Genomic DNA, 12,014 nt, shown 5'->3' with positions numbered 1-12,014 from the left:
GCCTAATGTTGACTGGTTCTTGTGGAACCTGAACTAAGCAGGTTATTGGTGAGTAGATGTTTTTGATGACACTATTAATAACTCCTTCCATCATTTTGCTGATTGGTGGAGAAACTTTACCTGTCATAAGGGAATATTTTTTATACCATGGATAGATATCCACTATTTTGCACTTATAGTGCTTACGTTTGACCCAGTTCTTAATATAGTACCAGATGTGTAAGTTAGCAATTTCAAACACTACCACAAATACAGCAGATGCATGTATTGAAATTTGCCCTCAGAATTCAAATGATATTTAAAAGTGCAAGTAACTACCAAACATAGTGGGAGTGAAATTGGTCTTCACCTTTAGCCGGTATGGGCTCATAGCAAAATGGTGGCCCGTTTTAGACCGTACATTTTTCTGTTGGCTTCAGTGAAAAAATGAACCAATTTGCTATGAGCCCATTTTATGCTACTGGGGAAGACCAATTTTGCCACCAGTGACTATTGCCTAACATTTAGGATTGGTCATCCATTATAATAACATTTTAAATGTGAACATATGGCCACTTATGTTAAGAATCACTGACTCTTTGCTAATTTGAATGAATCATAAATTAAACTTCATAATTTCTGTTGAAGAAAGTTAAGAAGCATTTTGCATGTGTCTTATGTTGTTTGTTCTTTGTTTCCATGCATAAATACAACTTAGGAACATAGGAATTACTAAATCTACTCCATCTAGTTCGCCTTCTACCATCCTGGTAGTCGCATGATGCAATGATAATGGAGTTGTTGACTAATCATAGCAATCGATCTCTATCACTGACTTAATTTGGATTTTTGTCACTTCTTTTCCAGCTATTGAGTGGCACTGGTTTTCTCCAAGCCCTGCAGCAGTTCCCAAAGGACACCATCAATGAGGAAACAGTAGAACTGCTCCAGCCATATTTCATAATGGAAGATTATACGTTTGAACATGCTAAGAAAGTCTGTGGGAATGTGGCTGGTTTGTTGTCCTGGACTCAGGCTATGGCTGCCTTCTTTGCCATCAACAAAGAGGTGCTGCCTCTCAAGGTAATACTAAATCAGAAGAACATTAATATCAACTTCACTGTATAAACTGAATTTCTGCACAAATACCTTTCAGCATTGTAGCCTGCGCTGCTTGAATATTTTCATATTTGGAGAAGTTTAAATGAAAATAGAAATGTAAACTTTTTTTGTAATCAAATGCCACAAAGAATCCTTATTTAATGTGAAATAACAACAGAAAATGCTGGAAATACCCAGCAGGCCAGGCAGCATCCGTGGAGAGAGAAACAGAGTTAACGTTTCAGGTCTGGGACCCTTCATCAGAACTGGAAACAGCTGGAGATGTAACAGATATTAAGCAGGTGCAGAGACGGGGGGGGGGGGCGGCGTTAGGTGGGGAGGAATGAATTGAAAGAACATGCTGTGAAATTGTTGCAAATGGGAATGGCAAAATCATACAGCATGAAAAATGGGGGCAGGGATTATTATCTGAAATTGTTGAACTCGATATTGAGTCCAGAAGGTTGTAAAGTGCCTAATCGAAAGATGAGGTGCTGTTCCTCGAGCTTGTGTTGAGCTTCATTGGAACAATGTAATAGGCTGAGGACAGAGAGATCAGAGTGGGAGTGAAGTGGAGAATTAAAGTGACAGGCGACCGGAAACTCAGGGTCACCCTTACAGACTGAACGGAGGTGTTCCGCAAAGCGGTCGCCCAATCTGCGTTTGGTCTCCCCAATGTAGAGGAGACCACATCGTGAGCAGCGAATACAGTATATTAAATTGCAAGAAGTACAAGTAAATCGCTGTTTCACCTGTAAGGGGTGTTTGGGGCCCTGGACAGTGGGAAGGGAGGAGGTAAAAGGGTATGTGTTGCATCTCCTGCGCTTGCACAGGAAGGTGCCAGGTGAAGGAGAAGGGCTGTTAGGGGTGATTGAGGAGTGGACCAGGGTGTCGCGGAGGGAGTGGTCCCTTCGGAATGCTGAAAGGGGAGGTGAGATGAAGATGTGTTTGGTGGTGGGATCACGTTGGATTTAATGTGTGTTTCTTGGTTCTGGTTGAAAATTAAAATGACTTATTAGGGATAATTTTTCAAGACTGTTTTGCTGGTACAGAGCTTCACTAGGGAAGAGCACAGGTTAGAGAATTGGTGCCATAGTGTTGTATCCTCACTCCGATCTTTTTAAAAAATTCATTCATGGGGTGTGGGGGTCGCTGGCAAGGCCAGAATTTATTGCCCATCCCTAATTGCCCTTGAGAAGGTGGAGGTGAGCCACCTTCTTGAACCTCTGCAGTCCATGTGGTGAAGGTACTCCCACAGTGCTGTTAGTTAGGGAATTCCAGGATTTTGACCCAGTGATGAATGAACAGCGATATATTTCTAAGTGAGGACGGTGTGTGACTTGGAGGGAAACTTGGAGGAGGTGGTGTTCCCATGTGCCTGCTGTCCTTGTCCTAGGTGGTAGAGGTCAGGAGTTTGGGAGGTGCTGTCGAAGAAACCTTGGCGAGTTTCTGCAGTGCATCTTGTAGATGGTGGACACTGCAGCCACAGTATGCTGGTGGTGGAGGGAGTGAATGTCTAAGGTGGTGGATGAGGTGCCAATCAAGCGGGCTGCTTTGCTTTGGGTGGCGTCGGGCTTCTTGAGTGTTGTTGGAGCTGCACTCTTCCAGGCAAGTGGAGGATATTCCTTCACATATAAAAACAGAAAATGCTGGAAATACTCGGCAGGTCAGGCAGCATCTGTGGAGAGAGAAACAGAGTTAACGTTTCAGGTCGATGACCCTTCGTCAGAACTGGAAAAAGTTGGAGATGTAACAGGTTTTTAAGCAAGTGCAGAGGCAGGGAAAGGGGGGAGGGGAGGAAAGAACAAAAGGGAAGGTCTGTGATAGGATGGAAGGCAGGAGAGATTAAGAGACAAAAGGGATGATGGTGCAAGGCAAAAGGAGATGGTAATGGGACAAGTTAAGAAACAAAAGATGACTCTAGATGAAGTGTAAATGGCAGAATGATTGACAGCTGCCATGTGAGAGAGAGAGAAAAACAAGATGGGGCAGAGGTTCTGGTCTGAAATTGTTGAACTCGATGTTGAGTCCAGAAGTCTGTAAAGCACCTAATCGAAAGATGAGGTGCTGTTCCTCGAGCTTCATTGGAACAGTGTAAGAGGCCGAGGACGGAGAGGTCAGAGTGGGAGTGGAGCGGAGAATTAAAATGACAGGCGACCGGAAGCTCGGGGTCACCCTTACGGACTGAACGGAGGTGTTCCGCAAAGCGGTCACCCAATCTGCGTTTGGTCTCCCCAATGTAGAGGAGACCACATCGTGAGCAGCGAATACAGTATACTAGATTGCAAGAAGTACAAGGAAATCGCTGTTTCATCTGGAAGGAATGTTTAGGGCCCTGGACAGTGGGAAGTGAGGAGGTAAAAGGGCAGGTGTTGCATCTCCTGTGCTTGCACAGGAAGGTGCCAGGCAAAGGGGAAGGGCTATTAGGGATGATAGAGGAGTGGACAAGGGTGTCACGGAGGGAGCGGTCCCTTCGTAATGCTGAAAGGGGAGGTAAGGGGAAGATGTGTTTGGTGGTGGGATCACGCTGGAGGTGGCGGAAACGGCGGAGGATGATCCGTTGAATATGGAGGCTGGTGGGGTGAAAGGTGAGGACACGGGGAACTTCTTCCTTTCAGCTGTCAAGGATTGTAAACTTCAACAACTCTTGGACACCAATGCCCCTTCGGAACCTTCTTCCCCTTCACTTTGCTCTGACCCCATCCCTTCTTCCAATCTCACCCCCTGCCGTGTTTTCACTATCCCCTCTGACCTTCCCGTCTCTGACCCCGAATGATCAGTCCTCAGTAAAGGGCTGAGCTTCATCTCCTTACGCCCCCACCTCAATGAATTTTGAGCTCGGCACGGCGCTGAGCTCTTTTTCCATCGCCTTCGTCTCCATGCCCACTTCTTTGGCCAGGAGTCTTCCGCCCCGCATAGCTGACCCTTTCTCCTGTTTTCAGAATTCTCGTTCTACCTGGACCCCTCCCTCTGGCCTCTTAATCTCTCTAGATCTTTTTATTGCAAACTACCGGCGTGACATCGGCCGTCTCAATTTTTCTGCTCCCCCCAGTTAACTCTGTTTCTCTCTCCACGGATGCTGCCTGGCCTGCTGAGTACTTCCAGCATTTTCTGTTGTTATTTCAGATTTCCAGCATCTGCAGTATTTTGCTATTATATTGTCATTAAACCTGCTGACAAGGGTGGTGCTGCTGTTGTTTGGTGAATCGACCTCTACCTAGTGGCGGCTGAATGCCAACTCTCCGACACCTCCTCCTACCTCCCTCTGGACCATGACCCCACTACCGAACATCAAGCCACCATTTCCAAGACTGTCACTGACCTCATCTCCTCTGGAGATCTTCTCTCCACGGCCGCCAACCTCATTGTTCCCCAACCCCGCGCAGCCCGCTTCTACCTCCTTCCCAAGATCCACAAACAGGACTGCACTGGTAGACCCATCATTTCAGCCTGTTCTTGCCCCATGGAACTTATCTCTTCCTATCTCAACTCTATTTTTTCTCCCCTTGTCCAGTCTCTTCCCACCTACATCCGCATCTCTTCTGACGCCCTCCGCCACTTTAACAGTTTCCAGTTACCTGGCCCCAACCGTCTCCTTTTCACTGTGAACGTACAATCCCTCTACACCTCCATCCCCCACCAGGATGGCCTGAGGACGCTTCGCTTCTTCCTTGAACAGAGGCCCAACCAGTCCCCATCCACCACCACCCTCCTCCGCCTGGCTGAACTTGTTCTCACATTGAACAACTTCTCCTTTGACTCCACTCGGTTCCTCCAAATTAAAGGTGTTGCTATGGGAACCCGCATGTGTCCCAGCTATACCTGCCTTTTCGTGGGATATGTGGAACATTCTTTGTTCCAGTCCTCCTCAGGTCCCCTCCCTCACCTCTTTTTCCGGTACATTGATGACTGTATTGGTGCCGTTTCCTGCTCTCGCCCTGAACTAGAAAATTTCATTCACTTGGCTTCCAATTTCCACCCTTCCCTCACCTTCATATGGTCCATCTCTGACTCTTCCCTTCCCTTCCTCGACTTCTCTGTCTCCATCTCTGGGCATGATGTGGAGATGCCGGTGTTGGACTGGGGTGGACAAATGTAAGAAGTCACACAACACCAGGTTATAGTCCAACAGCTTTATTTGAAATCACAAGCTTTTGGTGCGCTGCTCCTTCATCAGGTGAAGTGAAGAGATGCATATAGGCACAGCATATATAGTCAGAGAACACTGCCTCTGGTTCTTTTGCCAATCACCTTAAATTGGTGCCCTCTGGTGATTGACCCTTCAGCCATTGGAAACAGTTTCTCTTTATTTACTCTTTCAAACCCTTCATGATTTTGAACACCTCCATCAAATCTCCTTTTAGCCTTCTCTGTTCCAAGCAGAACAACCCCAGCTTCTTCAGTCTATCCACGTAACTGTAATCCCTCATCCCTGCAACCATTCTAGTAAAACTCTCTGTACCCTGTCCAAAGCCTTCACGTCCTTCCTAAAGTGTGGTGCCCAGAATTGGACACAATACTCCAGCTGGGACTGAGCAAGTGTTTTATATAGGTTTAGCAAACCTTCCTGGCAATTAACCCGTGCCCTTTGATTGAACTGCAACTTCGTGCTGCCTACTCATTAGAATGATTTTAGTGTGCAGCCAGCACTAACACTATTCATTGGCTACATGCATCAGCAGGAAGCCCAAATTTGTAACTTCTTAGCTCTTCTTAAAGCCAGCCTGCACTGCTTGAAGCTAGCCCGCACCTCTTAAAGGGGAGGTGTTTTATCACTGGAGCAGGTGCTGGGAGTCGGGCAGCAAGTGAATCTGACCTTGGGACAACATGGGAGAGAACAGGCTCCAAGGTTTTCCGACACTGCACTGGAGGTCTTGGTGGAGGAGGTGGAAAGGAGGAGAGATGTCCTGTATCTGCAGGGGCCAGGAGGTCCTCCAGACACACGGTCAAAAGGCAGTGGGAACAGATAGCTTTGGAGGTCAATGCCAGGAGTCTAGCCCCAAGGACCTGGATGCAGTGCCGCAAGAAGATCTATGACCTACATGAGTGGTCAAGGCCAGTGAATGCATCTTCAAATGTTATATCCTACCAACTGTACCACTAGCCTCAGCCACTCCTCAATTCTCCACACCTCCGTCACTCAGCTAACAACAATCTCTATCAATCAGGACTTAAATTTAACATTCATATGCTCCATCGCACCCTCACACACTTAGCACTGCCGCAAATCTCACACTCACATCTCAGCATGCACACAGTGCCAGCTATTCAACCATGACAGACACATCACCCAAACAGATTCCACGATGCTCACTGATACACTTCTCTCTCTCTTGCAGGACAAGATGGCGCACAACCGGAGGCAGCAGGAATTAACCGGAGCAGTACATGCGCACCTGTTTGTCCTAACCCCCATGGAGGAGACGTTGATGGCAATTATGGAATCGTCACTACCGAGGCCATGGCCAGCTGCGGGGCTGAAACCATTGAAGATGACGGGTTCCTCATACCTCAACCTTCTTCTCACATCCCACTTCCCCCTCATTGCACAATCTCTTCTGATTTATAAGCTGCAGATTGTGTCAGCATGCACCTCTTACTTTCCCCCCGTCCACTCACCACAACCTTACCCATGTACCTTTTACCTTCAGATACTCAAGGACTGCAACCTGGCCAGGTAGTTGAGGAAGACCAAGAAGAGAGTGATGATGAAGACATACCGTCACTTGATTTCACACTCGCAGCCACCAGCTCAGGCACTGACACTGCACGTATCTTAGAGGATAGCATAGAGGCGGGATCTGCATGTAGTGAGACACCGGGCATGAGTGCGCTGCAGCCAGGGCAGGGACAAGGATAGTGCATGAGCCAGCTCTCTGGAGGGCGAGATCGCACACGAGTTCTGTTGCAGAGTAGTCAGATGAGGAGTTCGATGGGGCAGGCTACAGAAGAAGGCTGATAGGCATACACAACAAAATGTTTGGTGCATTGGGAAGCCTGTCAGAAGGCCTGCGTTCAATATCAAGGAGCATGGAGGAGTCCGGCACCAACTTGGCACAGGGCTTTGCGCATAGCTTGGAGCCCATCATTTCCAGCGTGGAAGAAGTGGTCAAATCCATCAACACACTGGTGGACCCAACCATGACGTGGCATCTGATGGCCGATGTCTCAACTTCCATTGCAGCACAAGGAGCATCCACCCAATGTCTGAGTGTTGCTTTGGAAGCTCAGAATGCTGGCATCATGGCTCTGGATACCAGTGTGCAAAGGGGCTCCCAGGGCATCACAGCAGTCCTGCAATCTGTTCTGCAACAGATCTGCTCCCAAAAGACCCTCTGCAGATATGGCCTCTTGCTGAGAGCTCTTCTCCCCTTCCTCCTCACTCTTCTAGGAGCTAGGCCTGCTCTGTGTGGCCTTTGCTCATTCTCCCAGTCATGCTCAATGCTAAAAGGAAGCCAGACAGGCCTCCCATATCTGGGAGCAACTGGTTTGGTTTGGAGTCAGGAAAAACTCCTTCAGCACCTGCCTCTTCTTCTTCTTCTCCTTCTTAGGCAGTCCCTCGGAACCGAGGATGTCTTGCTTCCACATTAAAAATGAGTTCTCAGGTGACTGATGAATCCAATGCGGGACCTACAGTCTCTGTCACAGGTGGGGCAGACGGTGGTTGAAGGGGCGGGTGGGTGGGGTGCTTGGGTTGACGTGCACTCCTTGCGCTTGACTTCCGCTCGCTCCCGGCGAAGAGACTTGAGGTATTCGGCGCCTTCCCGAATGCTTCTCCTCCACTTTGTGTGGTCTTGGGCCAGGGATTCCCAAGTGTCAGTGGGGATGTTGCACTTTTTCAAAGAGGCTTTGAGGGTGTCCTTGAAGCGTTTCCTCTGCCCACCTGGGGATTTCTTGCCGTGTCAGAGCTCCGAGTGGAGCTTGTTTTGGGAGTCTCGTATCGGGCATGCAGATGATGTGACCCATCCATCGGAGCTGATTGAGCATGGTCAAAGCTTCGATCCTGGGGATGTTGGCCTGAGCAAGAACACTGACGTTGGTGCGCCTATCCTGCCAATGGATTTGCAGGATCTTGCGGAGGCAGCGTTGGTGGTACCTCTCCAGTGCTTTGAAGTGCCTGCTGTACATGGTCCATGTCTCTGAGGCATACAGCAGGGCGGGTATCACTTCTGCTCTGTAGACCATGAGCCTAGTGCCGGGTTTGAGGTCCTGGTCTTCAAACTCTCTCTTCCTCAGGCGACTGAAAGCTGCACTGGCACACTGAAGGCAGTGTTGGACTTCGTCATCGACGTCTGCCTTTGTTGACAGTAGGCTCCTGAGGTATGGAAAGTGGTCCACATTGTCCAAGGCCTTGTCGTGGATCTTAATCGGGGGGCAGTACTTGAAGTCGGCCAACTGGAGGCCGGTGATGGCCGTTCTGTAAGCTTGGACTTCCGGGTCTGAGGCTTGGTCCGCTGCCATGAGGGCGTAGTCGATGCCCAAATGAACCGTATTGACGACCGCGCGGGAGAGGCAGTCTGCCACCAGGTTGTCCTTACCGGCCACGTGCCGTATATCCGTGGTGAATTTGAATATGTAGGTCAGTTGACGCTGCTGTCGGGCTGACCACGGTTCGGCAGTCTTGGACATTGCAAAGGTCAGCGGCTTATGGTCCACAAAGGCGGTGAAAGGACGTCCTTCCAGAAGGAACTGAAAATGGCGCATGGCCAGAAAAAGGGCGAGCAACTCCCAGTCGAACGTGCTGTATGCTCTCTCGTTCTGCCGTAGTTGACGGCTGAAGAATGCCAACGGCTGCCACGTCCCGTTCACCCACTGCTGTTGCACGGCACCGACTGCGTAGTCCGCGCGTCGGTGGTGAGGGCGATGGTGGCTCCTGGCAGCGGGTGCGCCAGCATAGTCGCGTTGGCTAAGGCACTTTTGGTGTCGGCGAACTCTCGGGCCATGTCATCCATCCAGTCTACCGGGTTCTTGCCAGTCTTGCCCTTGAGGGCCTCGTACAGAGGCCGCATGAGTAGTGCCGCCTTAGGCACGAAACGGTGGTAAAAATTTACCATGCCTAGGAATTCCTGCAGGGCCTTTATGTTCTGCGGGTGTGGAAAGGATGTCACCGCCTCTACCTTCGAAGGTAAAGGAACCGCTCCCTCTGAGGTGATGCGATGCCCCAGGAAGTCAATTTGGTGCAGGCCAAACTGACACTTGGCTGGGTTGATAATCAGGCCATGTTGGCTGAGGTGTCGAAAAAGGGTACGTAGGTGGCAGTTATGTTCTTCCTTGGTAGGACTGGCAATTAGAATATCGTCTATGTAGACGAAGAGGAACTTGAGGTCCCGCAGTACGAAGTCCATCAGGCGTTGGAAAGCCTGGGCGGCGTTCTTTAACCCAAACGGCATCCGTAAAAACTCGAAGAGGCCGAATGGGGTGATGCCTGCGGTCTTCTGGACATCCTGTGGATGAACTGGGACCTGGTGGTAGCTTCGGACGAGGTCGACTTTTGAGAAAACGGTGTTCCCTGCCAAATGGGCAGAGAAATCCTGGATATGGGGAATCGGGTACCGATCAGGAGTGGTGGCGTTGTTTAGTCATCGATAGTTGCCACATGGCCGCCATCCGCCGCCAGGCTTCGGGACGATATGGAGGGGTGAAGACCAGGGACTATTCGACCGGCGAATAATCCCTAACCGTTCCATGGTGGCAAACTCCGCCTTTGCAACCGCCAGCTTGCCAGGTTCCAGGCGCCGGGCCCACGCGTAGACCGGGGGGCCGTTGGTGTTCCACATCATGTTTCGTGGCTGTGGAGGAAAACGTGGGTCTTGTCAGGTCGGGGAATTCACTGAGCAGGCGAGCGAACTCATCAGGAGTCGGGAACGCACAGGAGATGGTGCGTCACGTAGTGTTACTGCAATAACACGGAAGAGAATTAAAAGTGGCTGCGTTGATCAGCCGCCGGTTCTGAACGTCGACCAGGAGACTGTTGGCGCACAGGAAATCCGCGCCGAGGAGGGGCTGGGAAACTTTGGCCGTAACAAACTCCCAGTGAAACCGTTGCCCCCCGAGGCACAACTCCACTCGTCGTCTGCCGAAGGTCCGAATTGTGCCGCCATTGGCCGCTTCAAGGGCAGGGCCGTGATTCCCCGTCTGCACATTGAGGGCGGACACGGGTAAAATGCTACACTGCGCTCCGGTGTCGCACAGAAAACGACGACCGGAGAGGGTATCGGTGATGAACAGCAATTTTCCCGCGTTGCCGATTGCCATCGTGGCCGCGGGGTGCCCGTTAGACCCAACTGGGAGGGAACACTCCTGCCTGGACAAGCCCTGCGAATACACAGGATCTGCTCAGACGAGGAGGAACACGATGGACACCTACAGACACTGAAAGACGCCCTTGTAAGAACGGGATATGACGCTCGACTCGTCGATCAACAGTTCCGATGGGCCACAGCGAAAAATCGCATAGACCTCCTCAGAAGACAAACACGGGACACAACCAACAGAGTACCCTTCGTCGTCCAGTACTTCCCCGGAGCGGAGAAACTACGCCATGTTCTTCGCAGCCTTCAACATGTCATCGATGACGATGAACACCTCGCTAAGGCCATCCCCACGCCTCCACTACTCGCTTTCAAACAGCCGCCTAACCTCAAACAGACCATCGCTCGCAGCAAATTACCCAGCTTCCAGGAGAACAGCGACCACGACACCACACAACCCTGCCACAGCAACCTCTGCAAGACATGCCAGATCATCAACACAGATACCATCATCACACGTGAGGACACCACCCACCAGGTACATGGTACATACTCATGTGACTCGGCCAACGTTGTCTACCTCATACGTTGCAGGAAAGGATGCCCCGGAGCATGGTACATCGGCGAGACCATGCAGACACTGCGACAACGGATGAACGGACACCGCGCAACAATCACCAGGCAGGAGTGTTCCCTCCCAGTCGGGGAACACTTCAGCAGTCAAGGACATTCAGCCTCCGATCTTCGGGTAAGCATTCTCCAAGGTGGCCTTCGAGACACACGACAACGCAAAATCGTCGAGCAGAAACTGATAGCCAAGTTCCGCACCCATGAGGACGGCCTCAACCGAGATCTTGGGTTCATGTCACGCTACATGTAACCCCACCTGATGCAGGGTCATCCAGACTCGAGTCGGCATTGGCTTGTTCTCTCTACACAGATGCGGCCGGACCTGCTGTGATTTCCAGCCAAAAAAAATGTTTTTTGTCTTTTTTTGTTTTTCATACAGACCCCAGCATCTGCAATATTTGACCCCTTGTGACCCCACCTCATTGTTCTTTGATGTAATGTTTCCCTGACTGACCTGTTTGGACACCATTCACACCTTTGACTGCTGTGATTATCTCTCTGCCGAGGTGTGATAAATGGCAGTTGGAAAGGTTACCTGTAAACATCTGACATGATTCTCTGACTATATAAGCTGTGTCTTTATGCATTTCTCCACTTCACCTGAAGAAGGAGCAGCGCTCCGAAAGCTTGTGATTTCAAATAAAGCTGTTGGACTATAACCTGGTGTTGTGTGACTTCTTACATTTATAATCTAAAGGAACGGTTCCTTAATCAAGAGAACTTTGGAAGATTATAGTTAGGGCTTCTGCAATGTGTTCACCTACTTCCTTTAAAACTCTGGGATGGAAGCCATCTGGTCCTGGGGATTTGTCACTCATTAATGGCATTATTTTCTTCATTACTGTTATTTTACTTATGTTAATTTTATTGAGTCCCTGCCCCCGATTCAATATTAGTTTCCTTGGGATTTCCGGCATGCTAACCTCTTCCGCTACTGTAAATACTGATGGAAAATAAATATTCAACGTGTCCGCCATTTCCTTATTATCATTGACAACATCACTGCTTTCAGTTTTTAAGGGGCCAACATTGCTCCTGATGATGAAGATGAAA

General features: G+C 49.8%; 1 protein-coding gene across 1 annotated transcript in view; it reads left to right on the top strand.

Annotated features, from left to right (window-relative positions):
• LOC147113152 (dynein axonemal heavy chain 8-like) overlaps positions 1 to 12,014 on the top strand; it is a 1,456,516-nt gene that overhangs the window by 1,054,471 nt on the left and 390,031 nt on the right. Inside the window, exon 42 of the mRNA XM_085998053.1 lies at positions 847 to 1,062. Within this exon, the coding sequence (XP_085854179.1) occupies positions 847 to 1,062 (216 nt within the window). The remainder of the gene's footprint in view (positions 1 to 846; positions 1,063 to 12,014) is intronic.

The sequence above is a fragment of the Somniosus microcephalus genome, chromosome 9 (assembly GCF_052327205.1).
Source record: "Somniosus microcephalus isolate GS21.2 chromosome 9, FLI_Smic_1.0, whole genome shotgun sequence".
NCBI classification, from domain to species: Eukaryota; Metazoa; Chordata; class Chondrichthyes; order Squaliformes; family Somniosidae; genus Somniosus; species Somniosus microcephalus.
This window is presented reverse-complemented; position numbering and strand designations above follow the sequence as displayed.